The sequence below is a fragment of the Moschus berezovskii genome, chromosome 1, assembly GCF_049115385.1.
Source record: "Moschus berezovskii isolate FMDL1 chromosome 1, NW_MosBer_1.0, whole genome shotgun sequence".
Classification (NCBI taxonomy): domain Eukaryota; kingdom Metazoa; phylum Chordata; class Mammalia; order Artiodactyla; family Moschidae; genus Moschus; species Moschus berezovskii.
The window spans coordinates 8,873,153-8,891,973 of NC_142460.1; the positions used below are offsets into that span (position 1 = coordinate 8,873,153).

The 18,821-nt window shown below is 49.4% G+C and overlaps 1 protein-coding gene across 5 annotated transcripts in view; it reads right to left on the reverse strand.

The window, feature by feature from the left end:
* ERG (ETS transcription factor ERG) overlaps positions 1–18,821 on the reverse strand; it is a 323,869-nt gene that overhangs the window by 54,892 nt on the left and 250,156 nt on the right. For all 5 annotated transcript variants that reach the window (XM_088835169.1, XM_055416410.2, XM_055416426.2 and 2 more), the window contains one exon: positions 17,740–17,957. In XM_088835169.1, the coding sequence (XP_088691295.1) occupies positions 17,740–17,957 (218 nt within the window). The remainder of the gene's footprint in view (positions 1–17,739; positions 17,958–18,821) is intronic.

The window sequence follows — 18,821 nt, forward strand, 5'->3', positions numbered from 1 at the left end:
CTGCACTGGAAAATAGTATGGCGATCCCTTGAAACATTTTTTAAAAAGAACAACCATATAAGCCAACAATCCCACTTATGCATATCTATCCAAAAGAATTAAAAGAAATAAAATCAGGATTTCCAAGAGATATGAGCACTTCCATGTTCAATATGTCCTCTTCACAATAGTCAAGATGAGGACCTAAAGGTCCATGGATGGATGAACAGATAAAGAAAATGGGGAACATGCATACAACAGAAAATATTCTCCTTAAAAATAAAGAAATCAGAAATGCATCACAGCATGGATGAATCTTGAGGACATTATATTAATACTAAGCGGAAAAAGTCAGTCATAGAGAGACAAATACTGCATGATTCCCCCTATATGAGCCATTTTAAAAAGTCAGATTCAGAAAAAGAGTGAAGTGTTGGTTGCCAGCAGCTGGAGGAGAGAAAAAATGGGGAGTTATTAATCAATAAGCGTAACGCTGCAGTCAAGCAGAATGAGAAAGCTCTGGATATCTGCTGTACAAACTTGTGCCTCTGCTCAACAGTAATGGACACTTAAGAATTTGTTTACAGACATCCCTGGCTATCCAGTGGTTAAGACTTCACCTTCCCATACAGGGTCCAATCCCTGGTCAGGAAACGAAGATCCCACATGCTTTGTGGTCAAAAATCCAAAACAGAAAACAGAAACAGCATTGTAACAGATTAAAGGCAGGCTTAAAAATTGGCCACATAAAAAAATCCTTTAAAAAAATGTGTTTAAAAGCCAGATCTCATGTTAAGTATTCTTACCACAATAAAATACACTAAAAAAATTATTGTGTCTTAACTATTTTCTCGAGTTCACATTTTCAGGTCTGAGTTCTATTTATAACCAAAACCCCATTACAATACGCAGCAGCAGGGAGAGGGGACACGAGGCAGGAAAACAGTCCTGCCCCCACTCGCAGCAGGAGAAATCCCACACTGGCTTGGGGTCACCCTGACGGGGGGAGGCAGGTTCAGACTGAAGCATTTCAGGAAGGCACTGGACAACATTTGGGGGCCAAAAGGTTGGGTGTATCATTCCCCTAAGTTCCTTAAAACATCCTTGGGGCCGGACAATTTTAGGAGTTTAATCTCTACAGCAATCTCACAGACTTCCATGTCACCTGGGCATAACTGTGGCCACTCTGGAAGTCAAAGTGTTAGTGGCTCCATCATGTCCGACTCTTCGCAACCCCGTGGTCTGTCCATGGAATTCTCCAGGCAAGAATACTGGAGCAGGTTGCCATTCCCTCCTCCAGGAGATCTTCATGGCCCAGGGATAGAACCTGGGCCTCCTGCATTGCAGGCAGATTCATTACCATCTGAGCTACCAGGGAAGCTCACTCTAGGAAAGATAGAAATAATGCAGAAAGATCCTTCAATCTTCATGATGAATAAGATGGAGTGTTGGTGCCCTTCCTCTGATAACTAGGAACACATGGCTGGCTAAAATGGCCTAAGTCTCAATTAAGGAGAGTTGAGATCATAAGCACTGACTTCTTAAAACACGCTAGTATTATGAATTAATGGTGAAAGAACATGGCAAAGAATATCAAATAAACTGGAAAGTTTACTCAATTTAAATTAAGCGGAAACTCAGACACACTGAAAAACCAGATAGGGTTCTTGAAGCTCCAATACTTTGGCCACCTGATGCAAAGAGCCGACTCACTGGAAAAGACCCTGATGTTGGGAAAGATTGAGGGCAGGAGGAGAAGGGGACGACAGAGGATGAGATGGCTGGATGGCATCACCGACTCAATGGACGTGAGTTTGGGTAAGCTCTAGGAGTTGGTGATGGACAGGGAGGCCTGGCGTGCTGCAGTCCACGGGGTCGCGAAGAGTCGGACACGACTGAGTGACTGAACAGTAACAATATGGTTCTGATAAGCAGTCAAGAGGGACTCCTCGGAAGCTACTTGGAAGAACAAGCGTTTAGCTTCTATCAACATTTTTCTAAGGAGAAGATTCCATTATTTTCGTCTGCAACTCCAGACTGATATTTATGTGTATGTGCGGTGCCTCTGAATGTGTTTTATTTCCCTGCTCTTCCTCAAACTTTGCGCCATTTGAAATAGATTGCAAAAATGCTCACAGGACAAAAATAACATAAATGATCAAAGGAATGGAAGCGAATGTCATATACGGGCAGAAAAGCAATTAATCAAGAGATAAAATCAGCACGTTGAGCAAGCTTACTATTCATAGTTGCTCAAGGTAGCACATCAATTTATCTCTGAACTTTCTAGTCACCAAAGCAGAAAAGGAAGTATATCCTGTGACCATTCAAGATGTCAACAAAAATACACATGAACCAAGTTACTCAGCAGAACAGAAGCTTTTCCTGAGCTGAACCTTGAGAGAAGTTTCTCCTGTGGCTTCTCCTTCAGAGTCCTGGTGGTGCAGCAAGCAGAATCCTTCCCACCACCCCTAACAGACCTGAGAACCTTCCACATGCACAGCAGGTGCTTAGGGCACTCAGCTCTCAGCCGCTTCAGGTATAGGAATCCCGGGACTGTGTGCCCTCAGCCAGCGCGCCACACTGCCTGTCTCCTGACATGGTTTTTGTTATCATTTATTGATGTACTTTTTATTGGAGTAACGGTTAGATAATTCACTCCTATGGTCACTGCAGCACTATTTACAATAGCCAGGACATGGAAGCAGCCTAAATATCCGTGAACAGAAGAACAGATAAAGAAGACATGGTACATATGTATATACACAATGGAATATTGCTCAGGCATGAACAGGAAACAAAATTGTGCCATGTGCAGATGTGGATGGACATAGAGACTGTCATACAGAGTGAAGTTTAAGTCAGAAATAGAAAAACAGATATTGTACACTAGTGCACATATGTGGAATCTAGAAAAATGGTACAGATGAACCTATTGACACTGTTTCGGAAAGAATCAGAAAAATGAGTGCAAAATATAAGAAATGGATGATTTAACAATGAAAAGATCTTGAGAGATGAAATGCTATATACATATATTCCAGTTTCCACCATCTTCTAATTTCTATGTTTTATTTTTAAATTTTTAATTATTTATGGCTGCACTGGGCCTTTGCTGCTGTATGCAAATCTCTCTGGTTGCTGCAAGCGGGAGCTACCCTCCAGATGGGATGTGCAGGCTTCTCCCTGAAGTGGCTTCTCTTCAGCAGAGCACAACCTCTGGAATGCGGGCGTCTGCCTTTGCGGTGCACGGGCTTAGTTGTCCAGAAGCATGTGGAATCTTCCCAGACTAGGGATCAAACCCGTGTCACCTGCATTGGCAGGCAGATTCTTAACCGCTGGACCACCAGGGAAGTGCCAGCTTTTATGTTTTAAATCCAAATTTGCCTCTGGGAAATTGATCTAATGCGTGGTGGGAGAACAAACATTTACAGATCTTATCTGGTTCATCTCTCCCGCACTGGACTGCTTACTCGTGCTAGAGATGGCTCCAAACTCTTATGTATTCATATTATAGTAAACACAGGGGTGAAACATGCAAAATGGCACCTGACACCCAACAAATGCTATGTGTTAGCTGCTGCTATTTATCTCATCTACGAGGTCAAATACCAATAAGCAGCAGCAACGACACAGGTGATGTGCAGAGACCTGGGGTTCAGGTTGTGTCTGAGGTCATGTCACCATCGGTGGAGGGGCTGGGATTTGAACTTAGACAGTTAGGGTCCTGAGTCCAAGGACTTGACCACCACGCTATAGGACCTCCCCTGGCAACTCCGCACAAGTGGTCTCTTTCCCAGACATAACACATCATGGGATGGACCCTCAGAAGACTCAGCTTCATCACTGGTGGGTATTTTCTGAAGAACATCCTGAAGCCAGTCAAGGAGAAGGCGATGAGAGCTGAACAGGGGCAGCCCCGTGCAGATAAGGCAGAGCCTCTCGGGAGACACTAAGTGTGGCAAGGTTTGTTTGGACACAGATAGGAAATGTGAAGCCTGGTTTATAAAAAGAAAAGCTGACTGCCTCGATTTATAGTGGACTGTCATTTGTTCCTCCCCCAGACCTCCTGGAGGCGCTCAGCAGGGTGCAAGCTCTGCGGAGACAGAGGGTGAGCATTCCTGAGTGTGAGGAAGGCAGGTAAGAAGTTTCTGGGCTCAGAAAGCAGAGCAGGGAGGGCTGTGACCCAGACTGTGGGTCTCAGAAGACAGACCTGAGGACCAGGGCAGAAACTGGACCATTAGGGAAGTGGGCAATGCCACTGTTTCAGATGACGCGGGCAGGGAAGGGACTTCTCGGGGCCCAGTGCCTAGGACTCCATAGTCCCGATGCAGGGGGCTCAGGTTCCATCCCGAGTCAGGGAACTCGCGCCCATATGCTTCAACTAAGAGTTGGCATGCTGCAATTACAGATCCCGCGTGTTAAAACTAAGACTCCATGCAGCCAAATAAGTAAATAAAGTAATATTTTCTTAAAAAGATGAAAAGGAGCCCAGTCCAAGAAAAAACTTTTTTTAGCTGTTTCCATGCATAACCTCTTCTTTTTGAAAAGGGGTATCATGCCTTCCCGGGTGGTGATAGTGGTAAAGGACCCGCTTCTCAAGGCAGGAAATGTAAGAGACACAAGTGTGATCCCTGGGTCGGGACGATCCCCTGGAGGAAGGCATGGCCACCCACTTCAGTATTCTTGCCTGGAGACCCTCATGGACAGAGGAGGCTGGTGGGCTACAGCTCATGGGGTCACAAAGACTCAGACACACTGAGTGACTTAGCATGCACACACATGCCGATACGACTATAGCGAGAAACTGAAATTAAGAGCTTTGGTTTTTGAAACACAAAGTAATACTTAGCATCTGACATTGGTTTTCTTGAATCAGAACCTCCTTACAGTGGGGCAGATTCCATCACGGAAAGAGCCCTCGGAGAAACTGCACAGACATGGCTCTTAGCTTGAAAAGAATGTGCCGTGCCCTTGCTGACTGTGAAGAGACTTCGTTTATGCAAGAAGGTCCCTGAATGCAGCCCCAAGCCACAGGCTTGCGCACCAGCCACATTAAACCTGGGATCCACCCTTACATCACACCGCTGAGGGGAGGTGCCTCAGGCTTGAGAAAGCCCCCGTGGGAGGTTGAAATTGAAGTTGGGCAATGGGTATAACTTATTCCAGTGGGTGGAGGCAAACCCATCAACCTTCTCAAAATCTACCCGTTGTTCAGGGCCCACCCCGCTTCCTGTTCTGCAGCTTGTCTTGCACTTGGAGGCGGCTGTCCCCTGCCTTGCCTGCTCTCCATCACATCCTGGTAGAATCCTTTTGTTCACATCTGAAACGCATATTTAAAAAAGTCTTTTATTGGAGTATAGTTGATGTACAATATTGTGTTAGTTTCAGGAGTATAGAAAAGTGAATCGGTTATTCATACACATATAACCACTCTTTTTTAGCTTCTATTCCCACATTGGCTACTACAGAGTATTGAGTAGAGCTTCTAGTACTATACAGTAGCTCCTTGTTAGTTACCTATTTTATATATAGTAGACGGGGAAAAAGTGGAAACAGTGACAGATTTTATTTTCTTGGGTTCCAAAATCACTGTAGATGGTGACTGCAGCCATGAAATTAAAAGACACTCACTCCTTGAAAGGAAAGCTATGACAAACCTAGACAGTGTATTATAAACCAGGGCCTTCCTTAACTTTGCCAACAAAGGTCTGTATTGTCAAAGCTATGGTTTTGCCGATACTCATGTATGGATGTGAGAGTTGAACCATAAAGAAGGCTGAGCACCAAAGAATTGAGGCTTTCAAACTGTGGTGTTGGAGAAGACTCTTGAGAGTCCTGTGGACAACCAGAAGATCCAACCAGTCAACCCTACAGGAAGTCAGCCCTGAATATTCATTGGAAGGACTGATGCTGAAGCTGAAGCTCCAATCCTTTGGCCATCTGATGCAAAGAGTTGACTTACTGGAAAGGATCTCGATGCTGGGGAAAACTGAAGGCAAAAGGAGATGGTGGTGGCTGAGGATGAGATGGCTAGATAGCATCACCAACTCAACAGACATGAGTCTGAGCAAACTCCAGGAGATAGTGAAGGACAGGGAAGGCTGCTGTGCTGCCGTCCATGGGGTCGGAGAGAGTTGGACAAGACTTAATGACCGAACAACAAGAACATTCCATTGTTTGCATGTATGTGTATACATATAATATATATGCATATGTAGACATATATATATATATATATATATTCTTTATCCCTTCATCCATTTAACAAACATTTATAGAGCCAGTCTCTACAGCAGGCACTATCCCAGGTGCTGGGGATATAGCCATGCCCCTGTTCCCACGGTGCCCACCAGGAAGGGGTGAAGCCCCTCTCCCCAGCCCCACACACTCTGCCCTTGCAGCCCACGGTCCACATGCCCTCCGGCCCTTCTGTGGGTGAGCAGGCAAGTGTTTACTGGCAAAGCAGTCTTCGGCTCATTCCACAGTTCATCCGAAGGGCACTGTCTTCCCGAATGTCCTTTGCAGTTTACGAGGTGATTTCATGTTAAGACCTTGATGAGGAAACTACCTGGGAGGACCTCAAAGGTTTTCTTGGGCCACTCTGAGAGTCCGAAGAGGTCAGTCCCACGAGAGGGCCCTAACGACGCTGGCCTGGCGTTCGTCCCAGTCGGCCTCAAACCCGAGTCGGATCCAACACCCTCCTCTGGCGGGTCTCCTCCTGAGAATTCTAAAAGCACAGACTGAGCCCTAATCGACCCAACAAGCTCCTAATCGGGTTACACGCCGTGAATGGAGGTAGTCACCACAAAAGGTATTTTTAGGACCCCAGACAAGGAGGAGATTGTCTGGAGCGCTCCGGGGTAATTTGTGGGTCTGTTTTATTTCTGACTCAGAGGCAGTGGAAAAGCTGCTTCAGAGAGCCCGCGGCCGAGCGGCGGGTGGAGCTCAGCAGTGATTCATGAGCGCGCAGGGCTCAGACTGAAACTGGAGATGTTTGTCTTCACAGCTGCGTGTTATTTTTACCCTTACTAAATATTCTCTTACACCTGGGACGTCAGCCTCTTCCCACCAGGCCCGTTCCCTTCCCCCCTTCTCCGAAGCAGTTGAAGACAAAATTAATTAAAGAGTCACCACCAACAGTTAGCTCTTTGTCCCCAAAAGGGGGTTGACATTTCCCTGAGAAACTTTCATGATTTCAGGGTGTGTTTCTTTTAGTAACTGAAAACGGGGATCATCAAGACGACGTCACACTCAGATCTTGAAAACTGGGGAGGAAACGCAACCTTGACGAATTTATCCTTTGGAAGTACAATATTCTGTAGAATGAGATCTCTACAGAGCATCGTTTCGATCTCCGGAGTTTCTTTTTCCTTGAGACACTTTTCCTTTTCCAGAGAGGAAAGAATGAAGCCAGATAGCCATGATGGTGCTTCAGGGTTTTATTTTCTTAACAGGCTATGTAAATTCTGGTTAGCCAAGATGATTTTCCTTTACAGGAGAGAAAATGCCAAGCATTTCCCCTTGTCCCTGATGTCAGCATCCACAGAGACCTGATGGGATTCTTTTACATCACAGGGAAGAACCTGGCTCTTCCACAAAATGGCATCCATCCGTCCAACATCCGAAGAGACGGCAAAGACAGTCATGAGTGACCCCAAGAGGAGAGATAAAGAATGGAGCAGGAGCCCCTGAGAACGTGTCACCCTCACTAACCTTTCCCTAAACGAGGCCCTTTCAATCCAGCCCCGCAGCCCAGTGAGCTGACGTCTGTAAAGGCCCAAGGTCCCTCGTAAGTAGGACAAGCTATTCCTACCCGACTTCACTAACACAGTTGGGAAAACCACTTGTTTTCCAGTCTCTGACACTGAGCCGCCCACGGCTTGGAAGGTCTGCAAGGTGATCGAGCTTAATTAGGAGACATCTTTCATGCCAATCAGATTCAGAACCCCGAGGCAGAGAGCAACCAACATCACCAGAGCTGCAAATTTCACTATCCTAAAAGAGGACATAAAATCTTCGAGAAAATGTCAGAAAACATACATGGAGTCAAATCTCCATGCGTCAAGGCAGAAAGATGTGAGAGAGACCAGTCCCAGGGAGCCACTTTCAAAGGTCAAATATTGAATGTTTCACATAAAATGAGAAAACCTGATGTTAAAAGACCTTTAGCCAAGATCTTGTTCTGTAGGCAGGGGTTGGGCAAAGCACCTCTTCCCACACAATGACATGTAGGGAATTTGAATAGTCACCATCGTAAAACTGAGAGTTTTTTAATTTCGGCCCACTGAGTGTTTACTAAGAGACACTGCTGGGCTCAGACAGCAGGTCTCCTCATCAAGCTAATTTTTTAAAAATGTGGTTCTGTTTGGAATCACCTCATGAAGGTACCATAAAGAAGGCAGAGTGCCGAAGAATTGATGTTTTTGAACTGTGGTGCCGGAGAAGACTCTTGAGAGTTCCTTGGACAGCAAGGAGATCAAACCAATCAATCCTAGAGGAAATCAACCCTGAATATTCATTGGAAGGACTGATGCTGAAGCTGAGGCTACAAAACTTTGGCCACCTGATGCAAAGAGCCGGCTCACTGGGGACGACTCTGATGCTGGGAAAGATTGAAGGCAGGAGGAGACGGGGACAACAGAGGATGAGATGGCTGGATGGCATCACCGACTCAATGGATATGAGTTTGAGCGAGCTCCAGGAGCTGGTGATGGACAGGGAGGCCTGGCGTGCTGTGATCCGTGCGGCTGCAAAGAGTCAGACATGACTGAGCAACTGACACATTCACTTTTCACTTCGCAGTGTCTGGGGTGATACTCAGAAGGGCCAAGGCTCAATTCTCAGGAGGATGTCCACTTTGGCTTGCCCACCCCTCATGTGGGGGTGCAGTCCCCACACTTGGGGCTCAGCCTCAGTTCCTTCTTCCTCCCTCCATGGGTGCGTGCGTAGTCGCTCAGTTGTGTCCAACTCTCTGTGACCCCATGGACTGTAGCCCACCAGGTTCCTTCTCTCCATGGGACTCTCCAGGTAAGAATACTGGAGTGGGTTGCCATTTCCTTCCCCAGAGGATCTTCTCAACCCAGTGATCAAACCTACACTTAATGTTTCTCCTGCAATGCAGGTGGATTCTTTATCCACTGAGCCATCAGGGAAGCCCTCATCTACCAGCAAAACATATCAGTTCTGCCTTTGGGATATGTCTAGAATGTAACCACTTCTCCCACCCCTGCATCGCTGCCACCCTCATGCAGGTCTCACCATATCTTACCTGAATTCCTGCAGGGGCCTCCTAGTAGGTTTCGGCTTTAACACAGGGGCCAAGGACATCCTGCTAAATTTGAGAGACATCATGCCCCTCCTTTGCTAACAGCCCCCAGGAATCTCCTAGCTCCCTCAGGGTGAAGATCAAAGTCCCTCACTGGCCCCATAATCACTCATCTCAACCCCTATTACTCCTCCCCTTAGTCACCAAACATCAGCCTCAGTTGTCCCCCAACACTTCAGACTGACCTCAGGGCCTCTGCACTTCCCACTCCTTTTCCTTGGAAAGTTCTTCTGCTGGTTAACCATAAGACCTCCCCAACACTGACTTTGGGACTTTACTCAAATGTCATGTTCTTAGAGGTGATGTTTTCAGGCTGTCCTTTCTAGAACCACCACCCCTGGTCTGCTTTTTTGTTTTTCCTTAGCATTTACCATGACCTAACCTGCTAGCCTTTAGTAAGCCATCCAGCTCAATGGCTGTCTTTCACGTTAGAAAGTGAACTTCAGTTCAGTTCAGTCACTCGGTCGTGTCCGACTTTGCGACCCCATAAATCACAGCACGCCAGGCCTCCCTGTCCATCACCAACTCCCGGAGTTCACTCAGACTCATGTCCATTGAGTCGGTGATGCCATCCAGCCATCTCATTCTCTGTCCCAAGCCCATGTCTTGAGTTCTGTGTTCTGTGCACAGTGCACATCCCCTTCTCCTCCCGCCCCCAATCCTTCCCAGCATCAGAGTCTTTTCCAGTGAGTCAACTCGTCGCATAAGGTGGTCAAAGTATTGGAGTTTCAGCTTTAGCATCAGTCCTTCCAATGAACACCCAGGACTGATCTCCTTTAGAATGGACTGGTTGGATCTCCTTGCAGTATAAGGGACTCTCAAGAGTCTTCTCCAACACCACAGTTCAAAAGCATCAATTCTTCGGCGATCAGCTTTCTTCACAGTCCAACTCTCACATCCATACATGACCACTGGAAAAACCATAGCCTTGACTAGACGGACCTTGGTTGGCAAAGTAATGTCTCTGCTTTTTAATATACTATCTAGGTTGGTCATAACTTTCCTTCCAAGGAGCAAGCGTCTTTTAATTTCATGGCTGCAATCAGCAACTGCTGTGATTTTGGAGCCCCCAAAAATAAACTCTGACACTGTTTCCACTGTTTTTCCATCTATTTCCCATGAAGTGATGGGACCAGATGTCATGATCTTAGTTTTCTAGAGGCGATATTTTTGTGTATGTTTCATGACTGCATGGCCAGTACCTATAACAGTGACTGCACACAGTAGGTGCTCAATAAATACTTGGTGGGTGAAGGAACGACTGCAGGCATAGCTGGGATATCTGGGACCAAGATGGAACAATCAGGAAGCCCCCTTTTCTGTCACCTTGATCACACTCCTGCACCATGCTTTTTAAATACCACATCAAAAGTACCCTGCCGTCTGACCCTAAGCTAGAGTTCTTCACAACACACAGTGAATCTGTCTCCCAGACCACAGAGAAAGGCAAGGCCCAGTGCCTCACCACAGAGACTCAGGCAGACAAAATCTACTGCTGTGGGAGGCTGGGGGAGGTTCCCCTTCCATCCAGGCAGATTTCCTGCGAGCAAACCCTCCTCTGCACAGCCTTTCTCCCGGCTCTCCACTCTACAGACCTCTTCTATTCAGCTCCAGGGATTCTTTTTTAATCGACCTGGGCCCTGCAGCAGGGCTAGACCAGTGAGCATCAGAATCCCTGGTGAGGAGGGGGACTTGTTAAAACCTGGAGGGCGAGGCCCCACCCGCAGAATCTCTGATTCAGGCGGTCTGGGCGGGGCCCGAGAACCCACATCACTAACAAGCTCCCAGGTGGTACTGATGCTGCGGCTCTCAGGGCACCTGCTTCGAGAACCAGGACACCAGGGGACATTCCCCTTGTTCCCACTCACCCAACAAACTCAAACAATAAGTTAATGGCTCCAGGCAGCCTGGGCTCTGGGCTGGGAGCCGGATTCACAGTGCGGCACACAGAGCCCTTCCCCTCCAGCTGCAGTGAGCCTCCAGGTGGGCAGCTCGGAGGAGGCATCCTTGCCTGCGGAAGGATGAAGGCTGCTCAGTGCAACCTGGAAATGCAACCGGCTGAGTGTCCAAGACAGGGATGCTGAGCCAGAGGCAAGCAGCCTACTTTGCACACGATACTGCCCACCTGGAACGGAAGGCGATCCCCCTGTGGACTGTGTGTGCTGGTACCTGTGTCCTTCTTGGCCTGTTCTGCGGGTCTATGGCATGTGCCTTAGAAACCACACACAGAGTTAAGGCCATCAGCTGGGGGCTCTCCCGGAGGCCAGGCGGCCCTGCAGCCCCAGCAGGGGCCCCTGGTGCACCAGCTGTCCCAGGCAGGCTGTTCTCACATGTCTCCACTGCGCAAACATCTGAGGGCTTCTCGTATGTGAGGCTGGAGTGGAGAAAGGGAAAGGCCCAGTGGCCAGGGACCACTGAGGCTGAGGAGCGATGTCCTGTGTCTACACGGTGTGCAGTGAGGTCCGTGTCTGCAAGAACTGTGTGATCTGATGCTGCAGTTGCCAAGCTAAACCCACAATTACATCCCTGTTGGCTCAAGGTGCCTTTCCCTCCTGTTTTCCTTTTATTATTTTTTATAGGGCTCCATTAGAATGGAGGCAGATCTCACTTCACCACTTGTATTTCATTTCAGGAGCATCTGGGCGCGTTGAGGTTTTGTAGAATTTCATCACTTGCCTGGGAAACTCAGTCCCTCCCTTCTCCAGCCTTAGCCTTTCCCTCTGAGGGTGACGGGTGGATAGGAGCTGAGCGGACCACTCCCAGGGCCCACATGTGTGTGCTGCGTGCATGCTCAGTCGCGTTCAACTCTTTGGTGATGCCGGGGACTGGAGCCCACCTGACTCCTCTGTCCATGGGATTTTCCAGGCGATGATACTGGAGTGGGTGGCCATTTCCTCCTCCAGGGGATCTTCCTGATGCAGGGATCAAACCTGCGTCTCCTGAGTCTTCTGTATTGCAGGTGGATATCTTACCACTGAGCCACTGGGGAAGCACACTCCATTCTCAGGGACTGAAACCTAATGCAGCAGGAGCGGGGTAGTGTTCTGGCATCACCCAGCCTACAGAGGGGTCTCCTCTCTCCGGGTGATGTTTGCAAAAGAGCAAGGAGGTGCCACAAAGGTAACAACCCACACACTCTGGCCCAAGTCCAATTTGTGACTTTGGTAGATTCCCCCTGAACTTGACTTCCAGAGGCAAGTGTGCTGCAAGGGAGTCCACTGCACCAGAGCTCAGAGCAAGGACAGCAAGAAGGAGCTGGAGATGCACTTCATTTCCAGTTGCAGCCCCTGACTCCCGGGCACCCTGGCCTGGGGCTTCCCGGCAGTGGGTGACGCATCCATCCTCTCCAGAAAGATGCAGGGAGGAGGCACGTTCAGGGGCTGCATCCTGGGCCCTGGTGCTTAGATGAAGCAGAACCATGCCTCCTCCACGGTATCCCTACCACAAGCCCCTCCGGGGAGAATCCCCATCTCCACGACCTCAGCCTCTGCCCCCTGACACTCTGGGGCAGAGCTGGAACAGCCAGGTGCTCACTGAAGGTTTCCAGAATGAAGGCGGAGTCAACGCATGTCCATGCTCCCGTCGATGGAGCCGTCGATGGAGCTGACACGTGTAAAGATCACACAGCGAGTCAGCAGCATCTGCTGATTTGACCCCGGGAGGTCCCTCTGTCTGCCTGCTGCCCCTTTGAATCCTCTAGAGGTAATGCACCTTAGCTGCACTGATGGATTTTTGAGTTTCTCCTTCCTCCATGGCTTCCCTGGTGGCTCAGATGGCAAAAAATTCTGCCTTCAACGTTGGAGACCTGGGTTCGATCCCTGGATTGGGAAGATCCCCTGGAGGAGGGCATGGCAACCCACTCCAGGATTCTTGCCTGGGAAATCCCATGGACAGAGGAGCCTGGAGGGCTGCAGGCCTTGAGGTCGCAAAGAGTTGGACACGACTGAGTGATTAACACTTTCACTTTCACTCCCCTTCAGGGGAAGCCTCTTATATTCTGAAGAGCAGATTGCGCCTCATAACCACCTTCAATGTTGAACCTGCCACAGCTGAAGGCTGGTCCTGGTGTGGCCTGGGGACATCAATCTGCCGTATGAACCTCCTTCCATCACTTCCCACTCAGCCGGGCCGAGTCCCTCAGGGACAGGGAACTGGCCACACCAGCAAACGCTGGTCTGGAAATCTGAAAGGAACAGCTCCACGGATCGCTGACCAGCCAAGCGGCCAGGAGTCCTGGGTGTGGTCAGTTTTCTGAGTCTTCCTGGCCAGGCCATTGCACTCAGTGACTTAAATTCAACGCCAATCGAGGAGTTGGTCTGAAGGTATTTCAAAGGTGTGGTTAACATCCACCATCCTTTGATTTTAAAGAGAGGTGACTATCCCTGGTAATGCTGGTGGGCCTCGTCTCATCAGCTGAAGATCGGAAGCAAAACCTGAGCTTTCCCTGAAAAGGAAGGAATTCTGCCTCAGCACGGCTGCATCCACGCCTGCTTGAGTGTCCAGCCTGCCAGTGCACGCCCAACAGATGTCAGATTTGACAGCCTCTGCAACTGCACGAGCCAATTTCTTACACCAAATCTCCTCAGCAGGTACCCCACCGGTCCTGTCTCTGGAGAACCCGACTGACACGGCAAGGCCAGGCTCCACCATGCTGGATTCCCGTGGATGCTGAGCTCAGGGAGAACGGGCAGAAGCCTCTTCTCCAGAGAGGATCAACACATGCCACCCTCCTGTGTTTCCAGAACATTCCGGATGCGAGGGAATGGCACTGGGGGACAGGTTGACATCTGTATCATAGCTCAGATCCGCCGAGCTGAGCTTCCTCCCCCGCACCAGCTTCACCATTTCCCACCCAGGACGCGCTCAGCTCTGGCTCACAGGAGGGTGGCTCAGCCGTGCACTCGTCCCGGGCAGTGCCCACTGGGAAGGCACCACCACGCATCCAGGAAGAAGGAGGAGATGTTGACAAGGCGGCCTCCCTCAGAAGCCACCACCAAAGCACTTCCTAGTTTTCTCCCAAAGCTGGAACCACCTTTAACGAGCCTCTGATGGGACACCTCTGAGCATCACAGGGCTCCGCAAGAGCCTGGGAGAAGAAACGACTGATGCTTCTGTTGCTCCCTTACAAGAAAATGGTCCAGTTCCTCCACACACAGTTTCATTTCCCAGGAAAGAGACCCTTGCCTGAGCCCACCGCTTTACAACTGCGCTTACTCCTTGGAAGGAAAGTTATGACCAACCTTGATAATGTACTAAAAAGCAGAGACATTACTTTGCCAACAAAGGTCCGTCTAGTCAAAGCTATGGTTTTTCCCGTGGTCATGTATGGATGTGAGAGTTGGACTGTGAAGAAAGCTGATCACCGAAGAATTGATGCTTTTGAACTGTGGTGCTGGAGAAGACTCCTGAGAGTCCCTTGTACCGCAAGGAGATCCAACCAGTCCATTCTAAGGGAGATCGATCCTGGGTGTTCATTGGAAGGACTGATGCTGAAGCTGAAACTGCAATACTTTGGCCACCTCATGCGACGAGTTGACTCACTGGAAAAGACTCTGATGCTGGGAAAGGTTGGGGGCGGGAGAATGAGATGGCTGGGACTCTGATGCTGGGAAAGGTTGGGGGATGACCGAGAATGAGATGGCTGGATGACATCACCGACTCTGTGGACATGAGTTTGAGTGAACTCCGGGAGTTGGTGATGGACAGGGAGGCCTGGCGTGCTGTGATTCATGGGGTCGCGGAGAGTCGGACACGACTGAGCGACTGAACTGAACTGAACTGAACTGAAGGCAATTTCCCCAGTTAGCCAGGAACACACGAGTAGCTTCCCAGGGGTTGTGTCTTTCTTAGGGACTTGATGGCTCAAGGCCAAGTTCAAGGTTGCCTTGAGCAACCCCCCCACCCCACCCCATCCCAAATTCCTGGAGTGACCAACCTTGGGCTGGGAAGGTGGCCCCCACGGTCCAGCCAGGAAGGCAGATGGATGTGGGCTCCTGGGAAAGGCACAGACTTACATCGGAGGGGACGGCATCCACGCGTCTCCCTCATTTATTTATTCCTCTGCTTGCTTATTTGTTCATCATTTATTCGAATCTGGCCAGAAGGAAAGCTTTATTCTGCAACATCGTTCTCACCTCCTGGCTCAGGCTCCTTTCTGAGCCTTGCTAAATCCAGACTGGCACTCTGAGAGCTGGCCCGAGGCCAGACTTGGAAAAAAGGGCCAGGGCACGGATGCCCCTGCTAACTGCCAGCTGGAAGCCGCCTTGGTGCCATTTGCCTGAAGTGCTTTCTCTGATTCTTTCTCGTTCTTCCCCTCCACCTCCATCTTTCTCTGGCTCTCTCACATACGTGTGTGCACGTGCGCACACACACACACACACACACGACACCCATGCTGATGTATTTCCCACAGGTAGAAATGAGCCTTGGAAGAAGACCTCTTTAGAAACGCACCCCACCCCACCGTGACTATCCTGGCGTGGATGGGATCACGTGACTCCATCAGAAACAGAATCCACCACTCTGCTCAGTGCTGCGTGGCAGCCTGGATGGGAGGGGAGTTTGGGAAGAGAGTGGATCCATCTAGACAATGGCTGAGTCCCTTTGCTGTTGACCCCAAACTACCACAATGCTGTCTGTTAATTGACTGTACCCCAATACAAACTAAGTTTAAAAAATAATTAAGACAACAACAAAAAAGTAGAATCCATTACTGTTTAGAGGGTTGGTGGCACAACAGCCCTACTATATAAACACTACTACATTCTTCAGAACGGAACATGTCTCAGGAACAAATGCAGTGAACGGCCAGTGGAAACATTCTGTTAGACGGACAGGATTCATCTGTATTTATACGTATTACGTGTAATGAGGAACCTGCTGGACTCTACGACTGCATTCCCACCAAGGTCCTTTCAGAAGTCTAGTTTTCCCTCGATGAGGTCCAGGATGAGCCCACCTTGGCTAGAATCCACTTCAGGGACCAGTGTCACAGCAGAGAGGCAACATCCCGCTTCCAAGAAGAAACGAGATGCACGGAAGTGAACAACTCCCTGGAGCCCAGGTAAACCCTAGCACCTCCTATCTCCGTGTCTGGCATGTCCAGCCTCACGGGTGACATTCCGTCTGGGGACTCTGACTTGGTACCTTCACTGACACCACTCTAGAAGTTGACTCGATGGTCTCCAGCAAGTATAAAACATGACACTTATTTAAAAACACACTGAGCATTAAAATATGAAAGTAGCAAATGGGTCTCCTGTAGCTGCAACAGAGTGGAAAAGTACACTGGGTGTGGAATCAAACACCCTTGGTTTGGATCCAATTTCTGAGTTGCTCGAAGTGATGCTTTGGGTTAGCCAGAAAATGCCTGAGGAGTCTCAGTTTCCTCATCCATCAAATGGGGACAAGCATTCCTCTCGGGGCTGCTTAGAGGACTGACAGTCCATTGGATGCATACAAAAGGGCTTTCTTCAAAGTAAAGCACCAGAAAAGGTGAGCTGTTCTTGTGACTCTAGGCAGCTTACGCAAATTTAAATGAAATTCTCTCTCTGTCCTGGGATTTTAAATGATTCTTCCTGAATATATACGGGATATTCTATCACAGGGCTTCCCAGGTGGCGCTAGTGGTAAAGAACCTGTCTGCAATGCAGCAGACAGAAGAGTCTCAGGTTCGATGCCCCGATTGGGAAGACCCCCTGGAGGAGGGCATGGCAACCCACTCCAGTATTCGTGCCTGGAGACTGCCATGGTCAGAGGAGCCTGGCAGGCTGAGTCCGTAGGGTTGCAAAGAGTCGGACACGGCTGAAGCGACTTAGCATGCACGCACCCATTATATCATAATTGAAATCAATTTTACTTTTCAAGTCGGCATCTGATGAAATGCTTTTGAGTTCCTGGGACAACACATTCGCTGATCCGCTGCATTTAGGTGACAGCGGCATAACACGCTGAGAAGAGTTAACACTTAAGCGTGACGCCGGCGCTTGGTTTTAAGCCAAGAGGAGCGGGGAGAGCGGGCGTTCGGGGCCGGCGCCGGGGAGGGCGCACCGGCGGCGGGCCCGTCGCTGCATCCGTGTGCGGGCGCGCAGTGCCGCCTGCCCGGGGGACGCTCTCCCGCCCTGAAAACCGAGGGCAGCTTTACTTCCCAGGCAGGAAAACCGCCGAGATGAGTTCTGCCATATGTGGGCAAGGCCCCCCTTCCCACGCCGCCCTCGTGCCTGGGAAAGGAGAGCTGCACGGATCCGCTTCAGAGCGAGTTCTCAGCAAATACACTACCATTTTTCACAGCCTCTGTCCACGCAAACCACTGGCGAACACATTCCCGCAGCCTCGCCCGGGGCTCCCGCGCAATGTCCTGGGGGCAGTGCATCCAGCTCCACTCGGCCGTTTCCGGGGAAGGGGCCGGGAGGATGCGAGCCCCGTCTCCTTACCTTGAGCCGTTCACCTGGTTGGGGTTGCATTCCATCTTGATGGTGACCCTGGCCGGGGGCTGAGACAGCCAGTCCTGCTGAGGGACGCGCGGGCTCATCTTGGACGTCTGGCCATAGTCGCCGGAGGAGGACGCGGTCATGTCCGTCTTGGGCAGGTGCGGCGTGCCGTAAGCGCACTCGAACAGGGACTGGTCCTCGCTCACGACCGATAACGCCTCCTAGACGCCCAGAGAGACACACCTTCAGGCCAGGCCAGGAACGGCCTCGCTTCAGAAGGTCGCTGACGTCAGAGTCACTTCTAACCGGGACCCCACTGTTTAGGTACCTTTTCTGGTGTGCATTTCTACCTTTCAGAAGAAAAAAGGAGCTGGCTTTCTTTCCCCGAGAAGGTAAGAGTTGGAACTGGCAGACCCAGAAAAACTTTCCTGCAGGTCCCCAAACATCCCAGGCCTGACTGCAGCCGTGCAGATAATATCCACTTTAATCTTGACTCAAGGAAGTTGAATTTCAAAGGTCTTAGAAGACATCCAATTGCATGTGTCATTATTTGACAAATGCAATCTATAATTCAAGCAGACAGGGTACAGCGTGGTCATGAAGATTAAAAAACAGACATGTGACTGCTAACACCTAAGCATCTGGCAAAACTGCCATATTCCCAGGAGATTTTAAAGAAGAGCTACTTAGAAGAAGAGTGTGGGGGAAATGGGGCACCAAAGGACAAACAGACAAAGATACGAATTTTTCCATTTCTAAGTTATTAGCTGAGATAGAGTTGCAAGTGGTGCTTCCATGATGGCGAACATCTGGATGATAAATGAACCAAAAAAGAAAAAAAAGCTGTGAATTAACCAGAGGCCTCTAGGATGTTTAAAATATCTGTATCACTGAGTGGCTCTTTTTCACCCTTACTTTCTATTCCTATCTTTGCTCACTTTGCATGATTTGTTGAAAAGAAACAGCAAAGTGCCATTATTGGAGTATTCTTCTGCGGCTTTAAGTCAAACAAGTGGTTAGCCTATGGCCAGGCTGACATTCTACAGCCAAATCCACAAAGGCAAATATGACTGGGAAATCTCAGC